A 26,882-nucleotide genomic window follows, 5' to 3' on the forward strand; every position below is an offset into this window, starting at 1 on the left:
GGATGGGAGCGATAGTTTATTCTTAGACTGTCCAGCTCTGTATTTGCTCTGAATCTCAAGCTTTTCTATCCACAAAACACTCAGGGGCTTTCAACTATTTTTTTATATATTAGATTTATTGGCACTAACTTTTTAAAAAGAGTGGGCTCATGTGCGCAGGCGCAGTCCGCTTGCGCCCTGAGCCGCACATGCGGGGTGAAGGTAGGATGGTGGATTTGGTACCTTTTGTGGTTCTCATCGATGGTGACAAAACCTTGCTGGTGTGGGAGCTGAGCTCTGGACCCACGGCCGAGACCTTGCAAGTGAGCCGAGCCGGGGCAGAGGGAGGGGTGGAGGAAGCCGCCCTGTGCCCCAGTAACTGGGACTGCTTGGGTACCTCATCTGCCTGTGGTCTCCGCTGAGAGGACTCTTAGTTCTAGAGCCAACTTGAGCAGCCAGCTCGCCCCCGTAGATTTTTCAGAGATAGTTCCCAACTGACGGCATTGCCTCCTAATGCTTCTCGGAGCTAAGGATTTCAGAGGGAAAATTGTTCATGAAATGAGAAGTGTTTGGAGTTGCAGGCCCACCACAGTTACCTGTGCCGAAGGGCTGGCAGAATATAAGGGAATGGGTATTTTGGTTTTCTGGGTGTGAAATTTCCTGCACTTACTTAGCGTGGGACCAGCCTACAACATTCTCTGTTCACAGTCTTCTCCCACTTCGGCCTTCTGTAGTCGGTCCAAGTCTTCGCCAACGCAGAGTGGCCGGTCCTGGGTTCTATGCCATCATCAAGTTTTATTCAGCAAGGGATGCCCACAGAGCCCAAAAGGCATGCAACCAGAAGCAGCTTTTTCACATATCTCCAGTGAAGATGGGTCCAAATGTGGAATTTGTCGCTCTACTGGGATGAAGTGCTGAATTTAAAGCTAATTGGCCATCGGGAATTCCCTGGCGGTCCAGTGGTTAGGACTCTGCACTTTCACTGCTGAGGGCCCGGGTTCAATCCCTGGTCAGGGAACTAAGATCCCAGGGGGGGAAAAATGGCCAGCTTTTGAACAGCACTGTGGTGTACAGAATGCTCTCAGATGCACTGCTCCACTGATCCCCCAGTTCTCCAGTTCTTTCTTTCTTTTTCTTAGATGAAGAAACTCGAAATCAGGGTGGTTAAGTGATTTACTTAAAGTTCATGACAGTAAATGTGGAAACTAGAGGCCAAATGCAAAGTTGACTGATGTTAAACCCCATGTCATTTTATGCTGCCCCTTAATTTAAGAAATCTTCACAAGAGTCTTCCTTATATTTACTTTTATGTGGATCTTAAATGTGTGAGGTCGACAAAAATTTTTTTTAATTAATTAATTAATTTTTGGCTGCATTGGGTCTTGTTGCTGCACCCCGGCTTTCTCTAGTTGCGGTGAGCGGGGGTTGCTCTTCGTTGCGGTGCGTGGGCTTCTCATCGCGATGGCTTCTCTTGTTGTGGAACACGGGTTCTAGGCATGTGGGCTTCAGTAATTGTGGTTCATGGGCTCTAGAGCACAGGCTCAGTAGTTGTGACACACGGGCTTAGCTACTCTGCGGCATGTGGGATCTTCACGGACCAGGGATCGAACTCGTGTCCCCTGCATTGGAAGGCAGACTCTTAACCACTCTGCCACCAGGGAAGTTCTGAGCTTGCCAAACTTTTGTCAGATGTAACATAAAGGAGGCTTCATCATCATCATCACTCTCAAACTGCCTATTCAGAACCCCCTTCAGATTCCAGAGAATCACTAAAATATTCTTTAATGCACTGTAGAAAACTTATTCCATATCAATATGCCATCCAATTTTACTTCCCCAGAATGAACATTTCATTATGTGCCTCCATTCAGCCACCATTCCTTTTTCAAGGACCTTTTCACTTCCTCTGAATAAGTGAGTGAGGCTTAGATTTCCCAGACCTTTCACTTTATAATTGTGTGCCTTCTCTGATTGGCTTCTTGCTCTGGCTACTTCCTACTGACCTTGCTACTTATTCTCACCCATATTTCTTTACTCACTAATTTCACCTTTATTGAATCTGAGAACTCTCCTCAGATGTGACTCCAGGTACACTACCTCCCATTTCTGTACCTGTTTAACACCCTCTTCAATCCTGGGTGTACTCCCTGGGATTGAAATGATTTTGTGTCAGACATTCCTTAATTTGCGGACCCTGCAACCATTTCACATAACCACTCAGATATTACAGATGATCCTGGAAAGATTATGAAACAGTTACGTGGTATCAGTTGTGAGTAATGAATTCTTTTCGTATATTGGACATTAAGACCATTGCATAAGCTTAGGTTCTGAGATTTTCACAGCATAAAGCCCATCACTGATAAAATAATGAAGAAAAATTTCTATAAGTCACTGTAGTGTTGAGAGGAAAGGACATTCGTATTAGATTTCTTTATTTAATGCAGAGCCTTAGTTTAGTACCCACACCCCCGAAATTGTTATCTACTTTAATTATGCGTTCTTTTTAAATTTTATTTATTTGGTTGCACCGGGTCTTAGTTGCAGCGGGCAGGCTCCTTAGTTGCAGCTCAAGGGCTCCACATTTCGGCATGTGGGCTCACCAGTTGCAGCAGGCAGGCTCCTTTCGTTGTGGCTCACAGCCTCCTTAACTGTGGCGTATGAACTCTTAGTTTCAGCATGCATGTGAGACCTAGTTCCTTGACTAGGGATCGAACCCGGGCTCCCTGCATTGGGAGCATGGAGTCTTTACCACTGCAGCAGCAGGGAAGTTCCAAATCTCTGTTCTTTAACTCATTGGCAGGTATACACATTTCTTATCTTTTTTCCCCTGCATTTTAAAAAAATACAGAAAAAATAACATCTTAAAATAAAATGAAGGAAAGGCCTAATGTATCTGAGTTTTTCTCAGTAGCATGAAGGGAAATGTTTGCCAGCAAGAACTGTGGCAAGGTTATCCCAGATGTCAGCTGTCTCTACTACCCAGGAGCTCAGAGCCCTTCTGAAGCTTCGTAATTGTCCAGGACAGCTCCATTATGACTCACCATACAGAGCCTAGCCTCCCATGCGACACTCAATATTTAAAAATTAGTCTTCATTTCTCCTTCCCAGCAGGCAGCTTCAGTTGGAGAAAGTAATTTCATTTTCTTATGTACTCATTCATTCACTCAGTCACCAGACCATCACTCCTCTATTATATGCCAAGATCTATGCTTGTTTCTGGTAATAAGGAAAGAATAATATATGGTTCCTTCAAGCACTTAAGGAGTTCATAAACTAGTGACAGAGGAAGATGCACAAACAAATCAATAAAGAAGTAACAATGCTTTCACTTTATTTGTATTATTTGAATTTTATGACTATATTTATATACTACACCCTGTTCAAAGTGGAAATAGACATTTAAGAAAGAACTAGTGATGTAAAAAATCCACAGTAATATGTAAATGATTTAGGGAGTTAAGACTGGAAATATTTGCACTTTCAAAGAAGCTTGTTAACGTAGATGAACCTCTAATTCTTTTGGTTGCTTTATTTACATTTATAGACGTATATGTCTTCCCTCTTCTAACAGGCATTAGTAACATGGGAAGGGGGTGCTACAGATTAAGGTCCTAATTCAGTGGCAGGCCCATCTTATCTCCTCTTCAGGTCATATTCTCAAGCAGGAGCTACAGGATGAGACAACTAAAACAGTTCATTTCCTTTGCTTACCCCCAGCCCCATAATAGGCTTCTGCTGGGCTTCTTTGGTTGCTTTCATCATCACTTTCACCACCAGAGGTCAGGGAACCTTCTGGTTAATCAGGGGCCCTGGAAATGATGCAGAAAAGTACTGACTTAAAAGTAATAAATAACATTTATTTAGGGCTTACTGTGAACTCATTGCTTAAAATGTCCTACTTAATCTTCACAACCACTCTATGAAATTGGTATTGATAAATCTCAGGTATATCCAAAATAAGTCTCTATGTAGGGTTGTGATAATTTTAGGTCTTTTATGTCTTTAGGTTCATTTCGGCACTAGACATAAGACGGTTGAACGTAATACACTTGCCCTAAACAGCTCTAGATGCCAAGAATTGTCAAATTACTACTTTGGTTTCCATGGGTGGTCAAAAAGGATCATCAAGGTAAACTCTGTAGATTTTCTTTGACTAACCAGACTCCTTTCAACATTGAACTCCTAGACTTTAGAGAGAAGAATAGAACAGGGCTATGGGGAGGATGTGTGAGAGGCTTCCACATGGAAGTATCTGAGCATTGGCCTGCCACCTAGAATTAGTGATAATCTCAATGACTTGGATGGTGGTTTCATAATTTTCTCCAGTATTTTTATGGTATATAATAAAGAATAGTTGTCCATATCTAGTCATTCATTTGCAAGTCTCACTTGATTTTGAAGCTATAGAATACCTAAACTATTACCTGGGATTGCTGGAGTTTATTTATAACAACAGAATATGTTGAAGTCTAGGCTTTAATTCAAAATCCTAAGAGCTTCAGGATATTTCTAACCTTGAAGAAAGGGAAAATGAAGATATTGTGACACCACTTCTGAAGCAAAGCCTGAAATTCTTCTGTGATTAGGGGTGGTGTTCCCCTCCCATGAGTGCAGGAGTTCTGGAGTTGGCATGGCTGAGGAACATTTGGATAAGTTGGAGGAAGGTCTGTTTTCCAGTATGTGTGTGTGTGCTGAGGTGAGGGAGTGGGATTTCTCTTTTTTTCTTTCTTTCTGAAACGCAACTTTTCAAACATCATCACCTTTGCTAAGCAACAAAAACCCCGGGCAGAATTTTTCTGCCTGACAATATAGGTTTTTATCTTAGGCAATACCTGACACCACCATAAACTTTAGAATTTTAGAACTGACTGACTGCCAAGAAGCTTAGGAGGAGGGAAAATTAGTTAGGTTTTTTTTGGTTAATAATTTGTGCTAAATAGTCCTTCAAATACAGATGTCTTCTGACCTTCAGTTATCCCAAAAAAATCATTGTCTAAAGATTGAAATAGATGACTTCCGGGAAGATGGCAGAAGAGTAAGACGCAGAGATCACCTTCCTCCCCACAGATACACCAGAAATACATCTACACGTGGAACAACTCCTACAGAACACCTACTGAACGCTGGCAGAAGACCTCAGACCTCCAAAAAGGCAAGAAACCCCCCACGTACCTGGGTAGGGCAAAAGAACAAAGAATAAACAGAGACCAAAGGATAGGGACAGGACCTGCACCAGTGGGAGGGAGCTGTGAAGGAGGAAAGGTTTCCACACACTAGGAAGCCCCTTCGTGAGCAGAGACTGCGAGTGGCAGAGGAGGGGAGCTTCGGAGCCGCGGAGGAGAGCACAGCAACAGGGGTGCGGAGGGCAAAGCGGATAGATTCCCGAATAGAGGATCGGTGCCGACCGGCACTCACCAGCCCGAGAGACTTGTCTGCTCCCCCACCGGAGTGAGCGGGGCTGGGAGCTGAGGCTTGGGCTTCGGTCGGAATGCAGGGAGAGGACCGCGGTTGGCAGTGTGAACACAGCCTGAAGGGGGTTAGTGCACCACGGCTGGCGGGGAGGGAGTCCGGGGGAAAAGTCTGGACCTGCCGAAGAGGCTAGAGACTTTTTCTTCGCTCTTTGTTTCCTGATGAGTGAGGAGAGGGGATTAAGAACGCTGCTTAAAGGAGTTCCAGAGGCGGGCACAAGCCGAGGCTAAAAGCGCGGACCCCAGAGACAGACATGAGACGCTAAGGCTGCTGCTGCCGCCACCAAGAAGCCTATGTGTGAGCACAGGTCACTATCCACACCCCCCTTCCTGGGAGTCTCTGCAGCCCGCCACTGCCAGGGTCCCGGGATCCAGGGACAACTCCCCTGGGAGAACGCACGGTGCGCCTCAGGCTGGTGCAATGTCATGCCGGCCTCTGCCGCCGCAGGCTCGCCCTGCACTCCGTGACCCTCCCTACCCCCTGGCATGAGTGAGCCAGAGCCTCCGAATCAGCGGCTCCTTTAACCCCATCCTGTCAGAGCAAAGAACAGACGCCCTCCGACGATCTACACGCAGAGGCGGGGCCAAATCCAAAGCTGAGCCCCTGGGAGCTGTGACAACAAAGAAGAGAAAGGGAAATCTCTCCCAGCAGCCTCAGAAGCAGCGGATTAAAGCTCCACAATCAACTATATGTACCCTGCATCTGTGGAATACATGAATAGACAAAGAATCATCCCAAATTAAGGAGGTGGACTTTGAGAGCAAGATTTATTATTTTTTCCCCTTTTCTTTTTTTTGTGAGCGTGTATGTATGTGTATGCTTCTGTGTGAGATTTTGTCTGTATAGCTTTGCTTCCACTATTTTCCTAGGGTTCTATCCATCCGTTTTTGTTTTAAAATTTTTTTAATAATTTTTTTTAATAACTTAATTTTATTTTACTTTATCTTCATTCTTTCTTTCCTTCCTTCCCTCCTTTAGACAACGAATCATCCAAATTGAGGAGATGGACTTTGAGAGCAAGATTGATGATTTTTTTTCCCTTTTCCTCTTTTTGTGAGTGTGTATGTGTATGCTTCTGTGTGAGATTTTGTCTGTATAGCTTTGCTTCCACCATGTGTTCCAGGGTTCAATCCATCCGTTTTTTTGTTTTTTTTCCCACTTAATAATTATTTATTTTATTTTAATAATATTATTGTATTTTACCTTACTTAATTTATTTTACTTTATCGTCTTTTTTTCCATCCTTCCCTCCTTCCTTCCTCCCTCCCTCCCACCCTCCCTCCCTCCCTTCTTTCTTTCTTTCTTTCTTTCTAGTTCTACTAATTATTTCTTTCTACTTTTTCTCCCTTTTCTTCTGAGCCGTGTGGATGAAAGGCTCTTGGTGCTGCAGCCAGGAGTTAGTGCTGTGCCTCTGAGGTGGGAGAGCCAACTTCAGGACACTGGTCCACAAGAGATCTCCCAGCTCCACATAATATCAAATGGTGAAAATCTCCCAGAGAACTCCATCTCAACACCAGCACCCAGCTTTACTCAACGACCAGCAAGCTACAGTGCTGGACATCTTATGCCAAACAACTAGCAAGACAGGAACACAACCCCACCCATTAGCAGAGAGGCTGCCCAAAATCATAATAAGTGGACAGACACCCCAAAACACACCACAAGACGTGGACTTGCCCACCAGAAAGACAAGATCCAGCCTCATCCACCAGAACACAGGCACTAGTCCCCTCCACCAGGAAGCCTATAAAACCCACTGAACCAACCTTAGCCACTGGGGACAGACACCAAAAACAACAGGAACTACGAACCTGTAGCCTGCAAAAAGGAGACCCCAAACACAGTAAGATAAGCAAAATGAGAAGACAGAAAAACACACTGCAGATGAAGGAGCAAGATAAAAACCCACCAGAACTAACAAATGAAGAGGAAATAGGCAGTCTACCTGAAAAAGAATCAGAATAATGATAGTAAAGATGATCCAAAATCTTGGAAATAGAATAGACCAAATACAAGAAACGTTTAACAAAGACCTAAAAGAACTAAAGATGAAACAAACAACAATGAACAACACAATACATGAAATTAAAAATACTCTAGATGGGATCAATAACAGAATAACTGAGGCAGAAGAACGGAAAAGTGACCTGGAAGATAAAATAGTGGAAATAACTACTGCAGAGCAGAATACAGATAAAAGAATGAAAAGAACTGAGGACAGTCTCAGAGACCTCTGGGACAACATTAAATGCACCAACATTTGAATTAAAGGGGTTCCAGAAGAAGAAAAGAAAAAGAAAGGGACTGAGAAAATATTTGAAGAGATTATAGTTGAAAACCTAATATGGGAAAGGAAATAGTTAAGTCTAGGAAGCACAGAGAGTCCCATACAGGATAAATCCAAGGAGAAATATGCCAAGACACTTATTGATCAAACTGTCAAAAATTAAATACAAAGAAAGCATATTAAAAGCAGCAAGGGAAAAGCAACAAATAACACACAAGGGAATCCCCATAAGGTTAAGAGCTGATCTTTCAGCAGAGACTCTGCAAGCCAGAAGGGAGTGGCAGGATATATTGAAAGGGATGAAGGAGAAAAACCTGCAACCAAGATTACTCTACCCAGCAAAGATCTCATTCATATTTGATGGAGAAATTAAAACCTTTACAGACAAGCAAAATCTCAGAGTTCAGCACCACCAAACCAGCTCTACAACAACTGCTAAAGGAATATCTCTAGGGAAGAACACAAGAGGAGGAGAAGACCTACAATAATGAACCCAAAACAATTAATAAAATGGGAATAGGAACATACATATCAATAATTACCTTAAATGTAAATGGATTAAATGCTCCCACCAAAAGACACAGCTTGGCTCAATGGATACAAAAACAAAAGCCATATATATGCTGTCTACAAGAGACCCACTTCAGACCTAGGGACACATACAGACTGAAAGTGAGGGGATGGAAAAAGTTATTCCATGCAAATGGAAACCAAAAGAAAGCTGGAGTAGCAATTCTCATATCAGACAAAATAGACTTTAAAATAAAGACTATTGGAAGAGACAAAGAAGGACACTACGCAATGATAAAGGGACTGATCCAAGAAGAAGATATAACAATTGTAAATATTTATGCACCCAACATAGGAGCACCTCAATACATAAGGCAAATACTAACAACCATAAAAAGAGAAATCGACAGTAACACATTCATATTAGGGAACTTTAACACCCCACTTTCACCAATGGACGGATCATCCAAAATGAAAATAAACAAGGAAACACAAGCTTTAAATGATACATTAAAAAAGATGGACTTAACTGATATTTATAGGACATTCCATCCAAAAACAACAGAATACATATTTTCCTCAAGTGCTCACGGAACATTCTCCAGGATAGATCATATCTTGGGTCACAAATCAAGCCTTGGTAAATTTAAGAAAATTGAAATTGTATCAAGTATCTTTTTCAACCACAACAGTATGAGACTAGATATCAATTACAGGAAAAGATCTGTAGAAAATACAAACACATGGAGACTAAACAATACACTACTTAGTAACGAAGTGATCACTGAAGAAATCAAAGAGGAAATCAAAATATAACTAGAAACAAATGACAGTGGAGACAAGATGACCCAAAACCCATGGGATGCAGAAAAAGCAGTTCTAAGAGGGAAGTTTATAGCAATACAATCCTACCTTAAGAAACAGGAAACATCTCGAATAAACAACCTAACCTTGCACCTAAAGCAATTAGATAAAGAAGAAGAAAAAACCCCAAAGTTAGCAGAAGGAAAGAAATCACAAAAATCAGATCAGAAATAAATGAAAAAGAAATGAAGGAAGTGATAGCAAAGATCAATAAAACTAAAAGCTGGTTATTTGAGAAGATAAACAAAATTGATCAAGCATTAGCTAGACTCATCAAGAAAAAAAGGGACAAGACTCAAATTAATAGAATTAAAAATAAAAAAGGAGAAGTAACAACTGACACTGCAGAAATACAAAAGATCATGAGAGATTACTACAAGTAACTCCATGCCAATAAAATGGACAACCTGGAAGAAATGGACAAATTCTTAGAAATGCATAACCTGCCAAGACTGAATCAGGAAGAAGTAGAAAATATGAACAGACCAATCACAAGCACTGAAATTGAAACTGTGTTTAAAAATCTTCCAACAAACAAAAACCCGGGACCAGATGGCTTCACAGGCGAATTCTATCAAACATTTAGAGAAGAGCTAACACCTATCCTTCTAAAACTCTTCCAAAATATAGCAGAGGGAGGAACACTCCCAAACTCATTCTACAAGGCCACCATCACCCTGATACCAAAACCAGAAAAGGATGTCACAAAGAAAGAAAACTACAGGCCAATATCACTGATGAACATAAATGCAAAAATCCTCAACAAAATACTAGCAAACAGAATCCAACAGCACATTAAATGGATCATACACCATGATCAAGTGGGGTTTATTCCAGGAATGCAAGGATTCTTTAATATATGCAAATCAATCAACGTGATACACCATATTAACAAAGTGAAGGAGAAAAACCATATGATCAACTCAATAGATGCAGAGAAAGCTTTTGAGAAAATTCAACACCCATTTATGATAAAAAGCCTACAGAAAGTAGGCATAGAGGGAACTTTCCTCAACATAATAAAGGCCATATATGACAAACCCACAGCCAACATCATCCTCAATGGTGAAAAACTGAAAGCATTTCCACTAAGATCAGAAACAAGACAAGGTTGCCCACTCTCAACACTCTTATTCAACATAGTTTTGGAATTTTTAGCCACAGCCATCAGAGAAGAGAAGAAAATAAAAGGAATCCAAATCGGAAAAGAAGAAGTAAAGCTGTCACTGTTTGCAGATGACATGGTACTATACATAGAGAATCCTAACGATGCTACCAGAAAACTTCTAGAGTTAATCAATGAATTTGGTAAAGTAGCAGGATACAAAATTTATGCACAGAAATCTCTTGCATTCCTATACACTAATGGTGAAAAATCTGAAAGTGAAATTAATAAAACACTCCCATTTACCATTGCAACAAAAAGAATAAAATATATAGGAATAAACCTACCTAAGGAGACAAAAGACCTGTATGCAGAAAATTATAAGACACTGATGAAAGAAATTAAAGATGATACAAATAGATGGAGAGATATACCATGTTCTTTGACTGGAGGAATCAACATTGTGAAAATGACTCTACTACCCAAAGCAATCTACAGATTCAATGCAATCCCTATCAAACTACCACTGGCATTTTTCACAGAACTAGAATAAAATATTTCACAATTTGTATGGAAACACAAAAGACCCAGAATAGACAAAACAATATTGAGCACGAAAAATGGAGCTGGAGGAATCAGGCTCCCTGGCTTCAGACTATACTACAAAGCTACAGTAATCAAGACAGTTTGGTAATGGCACAAAAACAGAAAGATAGATCAATGGCACAGGATAGAAAGCCCAGAGATAAACCCACGCACATATGGTCACCTTATATTTGATAAAGGAGGCAGGAATGTACAGTGGAGAAAGGACAGCCTCTTCAATAAGTGGTCCTGGGAAAACTGGACAGGTACATGTAAAAGTATGAGATTAGATCACTCCCTAACATCATACACAAAAATAAGCTCAAAATGGATTAAAGACCTAAATGTAAGGCCAGAGACTATCAAACTCTTAGAGGAAAACATAGGCAGGGCACTCTATGACATAAATCACAGCAAGGTCCTTTTTGACCCACCTCCTAGACAAATGGAAGTAAAAACAAAAATAAACAAATGGGACCTAATAAAACTTCAAAGCTTTTGCACAGCGAAGGAAACCATAAAGAAGACCAAAAAACAACCCTCAGAATGGGAGAAAATATTTGTAAATGAAGCAACTGACAAAGGATTAATGTCCAAAATTTATAAGCAGCTCATGCAGCTTAATAACAAAAAAACAAACAACCCAATCCAAAAATGGGCAGAAGACCTAAATAGACATTTCTCCAAAGAAAATATACAGACTGCCAACAGACACATGAAAGTATGCTCAACATCACTAATCATTAGAGAATTGCACATCAAAGCTCCAATGAGATATCATCAGAAAATCTAGAAACAATAAATGCTGGAGAGGGTGTGGAGAGAAGGGAACCCTCTTGCACTGTTGGTGGGAATGTAAATTGATACAGCCACTGTGGAGAAAATTATGGAGGTTCCTTGAAAAACTACAAATAGAACTACCATATGACCCAGCAATCCCACTACTGGGTATATACCCTGAGAAAACCATAATTCAAAAAGAGTCATGTACCAAAATGTTCATTGCAGCTCTATTTACAATAGCCCAGAGATGGAAACAACCTAAGTGCCCATCATCGGATGAATGGATAAAGAAGATGTGGCACATATATACGATGGAATATTACTCAGCCATAAAAAGAAACGAAATTGAGCTATTTGTAATGAGGTGGATAGACCTAGAGTCTGTCATACAGAGTGAAGTAAGTCAGAAAGAGAGAGACAAATACCGTATGCTAACACATATATATGGAATTTAAGAAAAAAGAATGTCATGAAGAACCTAGGAGTGAAACAGGAATAAAGACAGAGACTTACTAGAGAATGGACTTGAGAATATGGGGAGGGGAAAGGGTAAGCTGTGACAAAGCGAGAGAGAGGCATGGCATATATACACTACCAAACATAAGGTAGATAGCTAGTGGGAAGCAGCCGCATAGCACAGAGAGATCAGCTCGTTGCTTTGTGACCGCCTGGATGGGTGGGATAGGGAGGGTGGGAGAGAGGAAGACACAAGTGGGAAGAGATATGGGAACATATGTATATATATATAACTGATTCATTTTTTTGTGAAGCAGAAGCTAACACACCATTGTAAAGCAATTATACTCCAATAAAAAATAATAAAAATAAAAAATAAAATGTTCCCCAAGCAAAAAAATAAATAAATATATAAAATAAAATGATGCTAATGCTGTGGGTCCAGAGACCATACTCTGAGAACCACTGCTCTATACCATATTGCTCTCATTCCTCTTTTGGGTAAACCTGGAGACAACAAGACCAGCTTTGTTTCCAACAGCCACATCTCTTTTCAAAGGTGCCAACTGAAGACACCAAATGAATTATGTGACAGCCTGTGTTGAGTCTGAAGTTGATCTCATTGTCAGGAGTTTAAAGATACAGATACAACCCCATTTACCACAGTGCTGACTCAAAGTGTAAGACACTTGAAGTCACCTATCAGAGGGACATTCTCTGAGGCTGGCATGATCTCTGCCACCATGAGCTGAAATACAGTCACGGCCAACAGTATGGTCACTCCCAGGAGATCTTTTCCCCAGAGGCTGCTGGGAGATAAAAACTCAAGGGAGCCAGAAAAGATATGAGGACACATGGGATGAGGAGGTTGATGATATAGAAAGAGGACCGCCACTTTAGAAGGAGAGTGAATGTCACATCCGGTAAGGCTCAGAGCAGCAGCCATAGGAGATCACATTCTTCACAGCAGGCATGCCATGCACCTCCCACTCTACATCTTTGATTAAGTCGGAGAGGTCTCCGCTGTCCAGGGCATTGAATATATCCACCTGATTGCCATTGTAGGTCCAGGAACCAAAGGTCAGGTTGCACTGCTGATTATCAAAGGGGAAGTAGGTGACATCCACCACACAGGAGCTTTTGGTGATGGCTGGTGCATCCCAGGTGATCAGCCCATCATACCGCAGGACCACAGGCTCAGAAGATTCATCATAAGCCCTGGAGGTGAGAGGAGGAAAATGAGAGTTGCTGTCCAGGACAACTCACCAAACTCCTTACCCCCGATAGCTCACCGCCCTGTGCCCATCACTTCAGTGTCTTGGCAATGGATCACCATTCCTTGTCACCCTGGCTTGAAAGTCTGGAATCAACTCTAATTTGCCCTTCTTCTCCATTTCCTGTGAATAGTTAGGGCCGAGTTCTCTTGGATTCTTTCTTTAAAGCATGTCTGCTTTATGTCCCTTCCTCTCCATTCCCAGTGCCACTCTCTTGGTCCGGGTATAATGATTCAGACATCCAGACAAAAAGTAAACGAGGCTAAAATCTAACAGGGGGCTCTGCTTACCTGATTTTGTTAACTGTGGACACAAGAATATTAAAGTAACTTTTTGTTGCTGTTGGAAAAAAAATATTGAAATAAACTCTTGTGTAAATGTTCAGTCCTTTGCCTTCTATAGAAGGGCCTGAGCAGAAAAAGTAAATGTAGATCCCTAGAAAGGGGATTCCTATTGGTACTGAGTTTTCTCTTAGAATTAATGGCACTTGGGCTTAGGGTTTTAAGTCAGAGGCAGGGCTGTTAGCGAATGGAGTGGAGGAGGCTCCACCATCCACCTGAGTGGGTAATGGTTGAGGAGAGGCCAGATCATCTGCACTACCACCAACTCTATCTCACTGTATAAATCCAGCCCTTTACGCCCAGGAGAGCAGGGTCTGTAGCAGTGTAGCCTCAGCTTGTCCATTTGAAATCTGTGAGTAGTATGAAAGTTGTGCCACGTTCTTGGTTTGCATTTACCATCAAGTATTATAGGAACTTTGAGAATAGATCTGAGCAGTAAAAATGTGCCATGCCAGGGTATACCTACAACAGAGACATTCAACCCTACCCCAGTGTGTGCCTGCCCTTAATCACTAAGATAATGATCTAAGAATCACAGATGCATTTTTAGTTTTAAACGTATAACCTAGAAATCAGTTATTCAGATAGGCATTTTAAATTCATCTTTTTTTGTTGGATTTAGGGTCATTATCATTCCTTATGAAAAGGAAGGTAACCCAGAAGCTTGCTATTCAGAAGGCTATGACAGGTGCATTCCAGAAACTGCTGATAGTGGTTTTAGGTAAGACCTTTTTGATTGTCCTTGAAGTGCTTCAGTTCCAGTGAGCAAATAAACTTATTTGAAAAGTTAATTGGGTGAAAATAATGGTTATCTAAAACATTACATATTCTTTCATTCACCAGATGCTTTCACAGCAGCAGTCTTAAATTTGTTCTTTATGGCATTTATGAGAAAAACGACAGTGAATATTATTGTCCCCAGTGTTTAGATGTAGAATGACTTGCCTCGGTTCATACAGAAAGTGTTTGATCCAGTTCTTCCTCAATTGCTTGCTTATCATACAGAATAGTGTAGTGATTATAAGTCTTGGACACATGTGTTTGAGTCCTAACTTTGTGTCTTAGATTGTTTTGTTGCTGTTGTCGCAATTTTAGTTTTTTCTAGCCAGAGACATTTGAAGGTATTTAATATCTCTAAGCTGCAATTTCTTTATCTGCAAATAGGGTTAGTAATTCAGCTTACCACCAAATGGGGGATATTGTAAGAGTAAATGAAATGATGAATGTAAAAAGCTTAGAACTATGCCTGAAACATAGTAAGCAGACAATATATATTGACTATTATTAATATGATTGTTTTTTTGTTGAAGAGTTTATTAGATTATGTTTTTGGAGTCAATTTAATTTCAGCTTTCATTTCTGATACATTGGGTGAATATGATTCTTATATAATAATCGGCTACATTTTTGTGAGCCTTGAAAGTTGTCATGCTGCTGAAGAGCGTTGATTGTGTTCCCTATCGAGTTATATAGCAGTGAGAATGTCACAGGCAGTGCCCAAAGGAAACTTTATGATTAGTAGATTCCCTGAAGAGAATTGCTCACCTGCTTCACAGCCCTGCAGGCTTAGAGACTGAGAAATCCTAGCTAAGTTGTCAGAGACCTTATTTGCTTGTAAGAGTTGACCCTGGATTGGTCTTGGCCTTCCAGCCTGGGCAATCCTTCCAAGGAAGCTTGATTTCCCTGGTCGTCAGGCAAAATCTCCATCAGCTGTCAAATCTGGGTAACAACATTTAAGAACCAAACTAAATGTCTGGGTTGTTTGTTCCTAATATGCCAAGGTATTCCTTATATGTACTGAAAACTTTTTTTAGACCAAAAAGCCTGGTGGCTCTAGCTTGCCTTGAGGAAAGCTGTATTGTCCAAAAGGTACATGGGCCAGTTGCTGCTAGTGGAGTGTTCAAATTCTCTCTGTCTCTGTCTCCAAAGTTTTGTTCATTGTATCTGGTAGAATTTTGTTCCCAAGGAGTAGGCACTTGCCTTGCTTCTAATATGAAGTATCTATTATAGTCCAGTTGTATGTATCACAGGTTTGAACTCACTTTGACCCCCACCTCATACCTTACTATGTAATTGTATTGTGATTGAACATTTTTGTTTCCACAGCTTTAATTCTTATGTCATTATTCCTTAGTTCTTATTTCTAAGATCATAAAAGTTTTTGAACCAAAGTTGATATTTCTTATATATTTTTTCACAAATAATCATAAAAACTGAAGTGTCAGATGAGGGAACTTCTAGGAAAATGCTCTTATTTTCTGCTTTTAGAAATCAAAAGGATGTCTAATTATTGGGTGCTACCATTGTATACGGAAGTTTTAGAAAAAGAACACTTCTGAATTTATCCTTGTTAACTTTATTTCGGAAAATGGTAAAATAGCTGTGGAAGAGAGACCCTGTGAAGAGGTCACAGGTGCTAGAAACGAAGAGGAACTACAGGATTTAATTCAAGTATGTGGAGATAAAAACTCAAGGGGTACACAGCCAGTGTAGCCATAATTCAAAATAACCAGCAGGATTTGGAAGACTTTGGCATGTCTACTCAGCTCTGTCATCCTTAGGATAATGTGAAACTCTGAAACTGCTTTTGAGGCAGGGAATTTCTAGGACTTTTCCAAGTCCCAAGCCTTGTATCTGGCCCCTTACTTGAAGTTTGGAGAGCAGGATTGAGGGCCATCAGTGTACGTCTACAGTTGTGGACACAGAAGAAGACACAGGCCTTTTAGAACTCCCCTCAAATAGAATTGCAGGGATTTGGGAACAAAGTAACTATGGCCTTAAGTATGATTATGCTACAGAGTTTAAAAACTATTCATGTCTTTCAAGTAAGGTGTATAACCCAAATCTCATAATCACATATATATGTTGTGTTAAATATTTTGCCAAAGAACCTTTCTGTAAGTCAATTATATGGATGCCTCGAATTAGGGATTAAGTTGTTAATGTAATTTCTAAAAGAAAACATTAATGTAGTGCATTTAATATTTTTTTAAAAAGAAGCAAAAAATGTGTTTCATGTCATTGAGAGCTTTATTTGGGGCTAGATTGCTGATTATTTAACTCACCCCAATGTTGCAAAGTTTGTTTTGAAGGGAAGAAAGTAGAGAAAGAAAAGGTGGTTGTGTTCTGAAAAATGTAGATATTTTGATAGTTTTTCCCATAAAAAATAATTATTTTAATTCAATTTAAATCAGTCAAGGAAACTTCAAACTTATCCATGTTTGGGCTTTAAGAAGTCTAGCTTCCTGTGTAATGTAGGAGGAAAGGATTCCGTATTGATACTAAAGATTTCAGAAACCCGATTATAAAAACAGATCCATTCCTAAATGAGGCCAATCTTGGAATCAGTTCCATTCAGAAACCATTATGTGCTAGGTACTGGAAATAAGATGAATCTACTTCTCTCTTGGAGTTTAGGTGTTAAAGGTGTACCAGACAATTAAAAAGGACTAAAATTAAATAGATTATGAAAAGGACTGTGAAGAAAGTAAACTGGGTGCGAGTTACAGTATTTCAAGAAAATTACTTAACATGCTGACTTTAACATTCTAAGTGTCTTCTCCATGTGTGTACACAGGGTAGACCTCTGAAAAGTGACACTGTAGTTTTTTCTAGATTAATGGCTCTGTTGAGACAAGGTGGGATGGGGGAAGTTTTCCCATGCTAATATAAAGGGTCATTCACTTGGTTTTAGACTCTCTTTCCCAGAATAAATTGCTCACCTGCCCCAAACCCCTCCTACGGAAGTTGTGGAGTCATCACTGATTCAGTGGTAACCCCTAATAACAGAGTGGTGAATGAATAATGAGACGTGAATACTGAGAGTTTGGAGGAAATGGCAACATTTTAGAACAATTGTAAGGTGTGTTCCCCTCCTGCCACCATAACTGGTGCTCATTTTGCAGGTCAGCTACTTTTCTTGTCAGCTGTGTGACCAAAGGGAGGAAGAATGTCTCCCGGACTTCAGCTTTGAGGAGGAAGAGTTCAGATTGCCAGAACTGGACTAGCACTTTTGAATTTCCCAGAATGCCACGTCCTGTGGTTTCCTTGGGAAGCTCTGCATCCTTCCCAACACCCCTCCACCCCTGGGCTGCTGGAGTTTGGGGTCACTTGGGTCTGCAGCCCAAATCCCGCCTCATTGTTTGGGGCCAGGGAGGGCAGGGAGGGGTTGGGAAGAGGGCTCCGGCAGGAGGTAATTGTCTCCTTTGTAAGAGTAAGGATGGCTTGCGCCCTGGGGACTCTGGGAAAAAGGCCCACTCTGGTGGCGCGGATTGGATTTCCGCACAAACCTAATAACGGTGGTGCAACTAAAGATGTCATAAATAATGGGTGGGACGTTAGGCGGGGGAGGCGTGCGCGGTTGCTAACGTGAGCCCTCGCGTCGGCGCTGGCATAGCGGTTCAAGCTTGGACGCAGAATGTGACTCCGGCTCCTCACTGGCCTGGGTCACTGCGCCTGGGGGCCGCCGCATGTTATGTCGCATCTGCGCCCCACGTTTCCTCCTCACATGGCAACGAGTGTGGCTTCTAGTCCAGGCAGTTCAGCCTCCGGAGTGGACCCTGGACCCCGTGCAGGTGACACCCAACCCCCCGCGGCTGACCGAGGCTTGGTCTTCACATGCCTAAGAACCTCCTCCCAAATTGCCCCATGCCCTTACACCCCTGGTAGAAGCTGGGGGCTTTAATTACTTGGTGTCCTCGTCTCCAGTCCAGATGTTGGCCCCGCCTCATCAGGAGTTGACTGAGACTGAGGTTCCATACCCGGACACGGATTACGTTGGAGAGCTGCCTACAGATCAGTTTGCTGTTCCACATCATGATCTGAATAACTAGCAAACCCAACATCAAAAGCTCCCAGAGCCGGGTCCAGTGCTAGACTGGGATCAGAATCAGCCCTTTGTTCTGCCTTCTCGACACAAAAGTAAGACTAAACACATAGGTCTAGATCAGGCTGAAGGTCACCAATCATTTGAAATACTTGTTCCAACTCTAGGTAGTAAGAGCTCAAAACCAATGAAGTTTATTGTTTCACCACCAAACCTGAAGAAAGATCTAGCTCAGTATCAACGGCTTGCCAAAGTTGTTGTTTGAACTATAGGCCAATTTGAAAAAAACACTCAGGGTCTAGAACAACAGTTGCAGGGTGATTATTTAGATCCCAGTATGGATGCCTTTTATCCTGAGGAGAGCATACCTAGGGATTTTGGGGGGATCCCAGATGTACCTCCAGAGCCCCCCGAGGAAGCTGAAATTTCTCCATCCCAGCAGGAGGCCCAAGCTCATCATCCAGAGCTCACTGAGGAGGCTGAATCTTTACCCAGCAGGAGGTCCCTGCTCAGCATCCACAGACCCCTGAGGAGGTTGAATCTTTTTCACCCCAGGCAGAGGACCAGCCTCAGCATCCAGAGCCCAATGAAGAAGTAGAACCACTTCCACTTCAGCAGGAGGATCCATCTCAGCCTTCAGAGGCCCCTGAGGTACTAGAAACTTCAAGTCCTCAGGAGGTCATAGCCCAGTCTTTGGAGACACTTAAGGAGTTTGTAGTTCAACCAGTAGCACATCATGGAGTAAATGAAACTCAGCAGTCAAACTTGTACAATGTAACTGTTAAACCTCTGGATCTGGCACTTACCATAACTCCACAGGTCATTAAAGAGGTTGAACCTTCTCCAGTCCAGCAGGAGGCCCCATCTCAGCCTCCAGAGTGCCCCAAGAAGGTTGAACATTCTCCAGTCCACAGGAGATCCCATCTCAGCCTGCAGAGCACCCTGAGGAGGCTGAACTTTCTCTACTCCATCAAGAGGCCCCAGCTCAGTCTCCAGGGTTCCCTACATATATGTACTTCAAATTCCAGTGAGTGATGAGGTAGCATGTCTACCTGGTGCTCAGCGTTATGCTCATTCAAACTTGCCCAGTGTTACACTTCAACCTCTGAATTTGGAACTTACCAACACTCCAGAGTCCACTACAGATGGTGAATTTCCTATAGCTCAGCAGGAGGCCCCGGCTCCACCTCTTGAACATAATGAGGAGACAGAACCTTCTCCAACCCAGCAGGAGACCACAGGTCAACCTCCAGAGCCTCTTGTGGAAGCTGAGCCTTCTCCAAGTGAACAGGAACAACTGACTCAGCCTTCTGAGCCTACAGAGCCTCCTGAGGACTTGCAAACAGCAACCCAGCAGAAGACTCCAGCTCAGCTTTCATAGGTTTTTGGAGAAGCTGAAACTTCTGCAACCAAGGAGGAAGGGGCTCAGTCACCAGAGCCCCCTAATGGGGCAGAATCTTTGGCAGCCCAGCAGTAGATCCCATCTCTGTCTCCAGTGGAGATAGAACCTTCTGCAACCCTGCAGGAACAACCAGCTCAGCCTCCAGAGCCTTCTTTAGGGGAGGTGGAACCTACTCCAACTCAATAAGAACAGCCAGCTCAACCTCCAGAGCATCATGAAATGACAGCTTCACCTCCAAGTCACCCTCAGGCTCAGCAACCAAACTTATCCAGTGTCGCTGTCAAACCTTCAGATGTGGAGCTTACCATAACAAAAGAACCACTGCAGAGGTGGGTCCTTCTCCAAATCAGCGCAAGCCTTCAGCTCAGCCCTGAGTGCCCCTTATTAATGCAGAATTTTCTACAACACAGCATGAGGTCCCAACGCTGCCTTCACAGCCACCTGAGGAGGTTTAACCTTTGTCAGTTCAACAGGAAGCTCCAGCCCAATCTCCAGAACCCGGTACACATAATAAAATTTCAGTATAATAGGAGACCCCAGTTCAGTATCCAGAGCATCCTGGAGAAGAAGTTATACCTGCCATAACCCAACAGGAGATTCCAGATCAGCATCCACAGGCTCCTGATATTGTACCTTCTCCACCTTAACAGGAAGGCACAGCTCAGTATCCAGTCTCCTGGTGAGGTTGAATCCTCTCCAACTCAGTCTCCAGAGCTCTCTAATGTGACTGTAGTTTTCTCTGCAGAGCATCATGTGACAACAGTTTCTCCTCGAGGTCAGGATCAAGCTCAGCTTCTGCAGCAGCCCGATGTCACTGTTATACCTATGGATCTTGCACTTATCGTAACTCCAGCATTCACTAAGGAGGTTGAAACTTCTTCACCCCAACAAGAAACCTCAGCTCAGTCTACAGTGTCCCCTGAGCAGTTGGAACCTTTGTCAGTCCAGCAAGAGATTTCAGATCATCATCCAACACCCTCTGAAATTGAACATTCTCCAGTTCAGCAGGGAGCCCCAACTCAACCAACATACCCCGAGGTGACATTTCCAAATCCAGAGCAAGTTCAGGCTCAACATCCAACCTTCACTGAGGTCACGATTCAACCATTGGACCTTAAACTGACCATAAGGCCAGAACCCACTAAGGAGGAAGAACCATCTCCAACCATACAGGAGAACTTAACCCAGCCTCCAGAGCCACCCTAAGGAAGTTTTTGTAGCTCGGCCTCCAGTATACCAGAACCCAATAGTTCCAACACCAGATCAGGATCACACTGAGCCTCCAACATCACCCAGTGTCACAGTTCAACCTTTGGACCCGGAATTACGTTAACTCTGGAATCCAGTATGGAGGTTGAACCTTCTCCAACCATGCAGCATACCCAAGCTCAGCCTCCAGAGCTCATTAAGGAAGTTGTAGCTCAGTCTCCATTGTATCCCGAGGTGACAGTTCCAGCACCAGATCAGGATCATGCTGAGCATCCAACATCACCCAGTAACACAGTTAAACTTTTAGACCTGCAGCTTACCACAACTCCAGAACCTACTACAGAGTCTGAACATTCTACAGCCTGACAGCAGACTACAGCTCCCCCTCCAAAACACCCTGAGATGACACTTGAACAGCCAAACCTGAATCTAGTCACAATTCATCCTATGGATGTGGAACTTACCGTTACTGCAGGATCCAATATGGAGACTTTACCTTCGCCAGTCATGCAGGAGACCCCAAATCAGCCTCCAGAGGCACCTCAGCATGTTGTAGTTCAATCTCCATTCCAGCAGCAGGTGACAGTTCCAACTACAAGGAAGGGTCAAGGTCAGTATTCAACATCATCCAGCGTCATTGTTCATCATGTGGACCTAGAGCAAACCACAATTCCAGAACCCACTATGGAAGCTGGACATTCTACATCCCTATGGCAGACTACAGCTCCCCCTTAAAACACCCTGAGGTGACACTTGCACAGCCAAACCTGACTCAAGTTACAGTTCCACGTGTGGACCTGGGAGTTAACATATCTCAGCAACCAAGGCCATCTGAGACAGTTCTCTTTCCTTTAACTCAGTATTCAGTATCCACAGGTTTTCCTGGTGTAAAATATACCCCAGAAAAGAAGCAGCCAGAACAGCATGCCACCACAAACATCAGCATATGTGAGCTCTGTACCTTCAAAAATGAGACGCTGTCATGTGTCGGTCTCAGCTCAAAGCAGAAGCTCCACAGAGTGCCTGAGCCAGAGCCTAACGCCTACAACAGCACTTTCAACATCATGTAAGAATCGACTTTCCTCGTTTGTTCTCTGCATCCTTCCTGACATGGCAGCCTTTCTTCAGGTCTTCCTGGGTCCTCCTTATCTCGCCAATCCACATTGACTGACTTTCTGTTTCCACCTTTTGTTTGTCAATGATTCCTTATCTTCATTCTCCTTCTTACTATTTTTCCCTCTCCTCCAGTCTTTTACTTTTAATTGCCCTTATTTTTTCCTTCTCCATTTTTTACCCCATTATTTAATTCCTTAACATCTACTCTTCTCCCATCTTTACTCCATCCTCTTTACAGCAACATGTCCCTCTCCCCATCTCATTGGTGGTAATACAACAAAGTGGTTAAGAGTAGAGATTCTGGAGCCAGACTACCTGGCTTTTAACATAGGTCTGCCATTTATTAGCTTTATGACTCAATTTCCTCATCTATAAAATGGGGATTATGGTAGTCATCATCTCATAGGATGACTCCTAATTCTCCTAATAACTCCAATCTCATTGGGAGACTTAGATGAGTTAATATAGGTAAAGCTCTTCTATCAGTGCCTAGCATATACTTTAGTGTTAACTATTATTATTATTCAATCCCTCAGTTATATCTAGAACTCATCTTTGTCCCCTGGCTTCCTATATGTAGCACCCATTTTGTGCCCAACCCAGGGCTAAGTACTGTGGGAGCCACAGAAGTATATGGTATTGTCTCCAGAACATGACAATGACAAGTGGGAAGAAAGGGGATATGCCTTAAAATGGAGGTAATATATAATTAAGTATTAAAAGAAATACAGATAGGTGCTGTATTTCACCAGAACCTGTACTCACATGGGTGTGGAGGTCACGGAAGGCTGCATGGATAAGCTAAATCTTCAGCTGGGACTTAAAGATTGGCTGTGATTTGTCAGAGAAATAATAGGCAGTACAGTCTAGGCAAAGGTGTGACTGCAGGGATGATCAGAATTTAATAGTTAGTTTGGCTGTAAAGAATTGGGTTAGGCAACAATGAAAGATAGGATTATGAAAACCCTTGACTACTGGCAATGGGGGTTTGAAAGTTATGCTGTAAGATATGAGGAGCCAATGCATGTTTTCAAGCAAGAGAGACAAATGATTAAAACAAGGGGCTTATTTTAGATTTCATATGTAGAGCGATCAGAGAGGAAACTTGATTCACGGAGACCAAATAGAATGCTTTAGCAAAATCTAGGAGTAAAGTGAGAAGGAGCTGAATTAATGTGGTTGTGATGGAAGTAGAAAGAAAATCCTGAGAGTACTACAGAGGAAAAACTGACAAGATGTAGTAATTGACTAGAGTTGGGGGATTGTAGTACAGGAAAAAGAAAAATCACGTGTTGATGGGCAGAATGATGGTGGTATAACAGGTGGAAATACAGCAGTTGGGAAGCACAGTCAGTTTGAAGGAGATGAGTTCAGTCTTAGGCATCTTTTATTGGTGAGCATAAAGCAACCAGAAGGCTCTGTTTGAGTGGAAATGTCCCTCAGGCAGATGGGCAGACAGGTATCCATTTTGACCTATTTCTGACTCCCGTGAAAAATGTGCTTATAAACTGAATAGTTACATTGTTGCTGAGGAAAGAGGACAATGCTAAAGCCAAAGATTCAGTCATCCACTGAGTTAGTGGTTCAAACTGAACCTCAGGCATTTAACACCTTCTTTTAAACATATCTAATTCATGGATACATTCTCACTGTTTAAAAAAAGAAACGTGACAGAAGTATATGGGATGAAATGCGAAAATTCCACCCTAACTTCCCTACCACCAATACGGTAACTCCTGTTACTGTTTTGATGTGTGTCCTTCCTTCCGATCTCTTTCCTTTGCATTTTGTTCCCCTAATGAGGTAATAAATTTACTCCTTGCTCAGTGACTTGTGCTTTTCCCTATGTAATATGTTTAAGAGATATTTTCGTATTAGTCACTATAATTTCTAATTGCCTGTATCCTTCTAACACCCGGAAAGATTCTGAGGGCACTGAGCCAAAGCTTTGGTGTTGCCTGGCATAGGGTTTCTTTATATTTATTTGCTGATATTGATAAATGTTTGCCATTTTTCTCATTGATTTGTAGGAGTCATTTTAGACACATAAGTGATTTTAGAAAATAAGTAATTGGCATTATGTATCCAAGAAATTGGACAGATAGGAAGTTCAAGTTCTGAGAAGATGCCTCATTGTTTGTGCCAGTGGCCTCACGGTATGTTTTTTATTAATTGTGCACACTGGGGAGCTGATAAGCTGTGGGAATTATAAAGCTGGTCTTTTCTGCATTTGAATATTCCCCACAAGGTGGCCATGATTCTTTTCCTCCTTCTCTACATTCTTTTCCTATCTATTCAAGCATATGAACTGTGGTTCTTCACAGAAATTTCCAGGGAAACTCTATTTCTTACATTGATGAAAGTATATGGAAGGCATATCGCTGGGCTGAGAAGCTGTGAGTATACTCTCCCCAAATATGAATACAAAAAGCTAATTGCCTTGTAAGATCCTTCTTGGTCCAGAATTTTGAGGTCAATACCTGTGAGAAAAGGTATTTCCCCTTCCATATCCCAAAGAAACCTAATGACTGAAATTCTGTGTTTATTTTAAAAATGAAATTTGTCAGGGCCTCTTTAAAATCAGTAAGAGACAATTTAAACTTATTTTGCATTATACAAGTAATACATGATTATATTCTCAATATATAACAATGAAATAACAGGTATAGTGAAAACCCTCCTTGTGCCCTAACCCCCCACCCACTACTTTAAGTTTAGTATTAATCCTTCCAGACTCTTTTCCATACTTTTGTGTACATACATATTTACAGATAGGCAAATAGGTTTGTGTGTTTTTCTTACCTTTTTTACATAAGTAACGTCTGCCACTTGATTCCTTCATTTCATGATATGTCTTAGGTTTCTTTCCTTCCCAGTACATAGAGGGTTACCCCATTCATTTAATCTCATGCATAATATTCCATAGTATGAATGTATCACAGTTTAATAATGCCCCTATTGAAGGATGTTTAGATTTTGTCCAGTTTTCTTGTTACTTACATTGCTACAATGAATATCCTTGTACATGCATTTTTGTGAGCCTGGTCATTTATTTCTATAGAATAGTTATCTAGAAATGGGATTGTTTGGGTGAAGACTATTTAGCTATAAAATTTTAATTGCCCTTAAAATTGGTGGTGCCAGCTTATACTCCAGTCACCATGCTGTGATGACATTCATTTCCCCACACACTTCCACCACCACTGGATAGTCTACTTTTTTTTTTTTTTGCTAATCTGATGAGTGAATAAAAGGAGTTCCATCTGAATTTGAATTTTTCTTATTGTGAACTTAAATATATTTATATGCTTACTGAACATTTGTAGTTTATCTGAGAATTGTCTGTCCTTTGCCCATTTTTCTGTTACTATTTTTTTTTTATTGATTTGTAGAAAAAGTCATTTTAGATACATAAGTGATTTTGGAAAAAACATTCAAAGTAATTTTTCATGACAGTCTGTGGTCATATCCGTAGTTCAACTTGAATATACAAGTCATAAATGACTTCTGAATTAATAATAAAAAATCATAACAGTCAATCTAAAAACAGGTATTATGACCACCCTTAAAGAGATGACCCCTTAGTCTGATATCATATTGGTAAGGAAAAAAATGCTAGAATCAGGCAATTTATTTTTTAATTTACAGATTTCCTAAATACTATATGTAGTTTGTATTTCCTGTGATAGTATCTAACTTGGAGATTTTATTTCCCAAACTTGTAAGAAAAATGAAAGTCATTTGGCACAAGAAATAGATAACTTAATTTCCTCTGGGAGTGGAGGGTGGTGGTAGATTGAGGGACAGAGGTAAGAGAAAAAGTTTGAATTGTGTGCTACATATTTTTGGAATTTTAAGATGTGAATATATATTACATATTTTTAAAAAATAAATTGAAATTTAAAAATTAATTTTTAAAAAGCATGAGTTTGGGAGGCGATACTCTAAAACATGAGTCTGGTAAGGTTTGAAGGTATCTAAGTCAGCTTGAGGTTTATACCTTATAAGCAGAGGTTCCTAACTTGAGGTCAGTGGTTCCGCAAAGCAGAATTTCTTAATCTCCCTCCTGCTCCCCCGTGTATACATCTTTGGCAAGCTGCAGAAACTTATGTTCTTGGGATAATGTTTTAAAATATATAATAAGTCAAAATATATCGAAAAAAGGAAACCAACTATATTGAAATAGTTTTCAGAATATTTTTAAAATTAGTGAAATAGTAATAAATATGCTTCTGTTAGCACACTAAATAACAAGATATAGTGGTAGGTCTAATAAATATTATAACTCCAGGGTAGTGATGAGAATAAATGATATTTCAAGGTATCTGCAGCATATACGTGATATGAAATGACCTGTGATTTCTATTGGGGACCAAATTAACTGTACTGCTGATCTACTGTGGTTTGTTGCCTACATTCATAATGGAAGCAAGTGCTGATTTTAGTTAGAGATTTGTGAAAACTCAGATGTAATTTTATTTCCCATCCCAGTTTGGCACTCTGGATTCAGTCCTCTCTATTCACAGACCTCTGCCCTAAAAGGAAGATCCACAAGTCGAAATTGCATGCACACTTTTGCGTGTGTTCAAGAAAGTGCAGTTTTTTGGGAAAAGAACCATTGCTTTTATGAAATTCTCAAAGGATTCTTGTCTCAAAAGATTGAGTCACAAATGT

At 41.3% G+C, this 26,882-nt stretch overlaps 1 protein-coding gene and 1 pseudogene across 1 annotated transcript in view; both read left to right on the plus strand.

The window, feature by feature from the left end:
• Window positions 1-206: 206 nt before the first annotated feature.
• LOC116745979 lies at window positions 207-17,663 on the plus strand (annotated as a pseudogene).
• A 3,831-nt stretch (window positions 17,664-21,494) lies between these two features.
• The window catches only part of LOC116746153 (leucine-rich repeat-containing protein 37A3-like), a 68,181-nt gene continuing 62,793 nt past the window's right edge, over window positions 21,495-26,882 (plus strand). Inside the window, 3 exon segments of the mRNA XM_032617460.1 lie at window positions 21,495-21,702; window positions 21,996-22,158; window positions 24,533-24,604. Of these exon segments, the coding sequence (XP_032473351.1) occupies window positions 21,495-21,702; window positions 21,996-22,158; window positions 24,533-24,604 (443 nt within the window).

The sequence above is a fragment of the Phocoena sinus genome, chromosome 20 (genome assembly GCF_008692025.1).
Source record: "Phocoena sinus isolate mPhoSin1 chromosome 20, mPhoSin1.pri, whole genome shotgun sequence".
Taxonomy (NCBI): Eukaryota; Metazoa; Chordata; class Mammalia; order Artiodactyla; family Phocoenidae; genus Phocoena; species Phocoena sinus.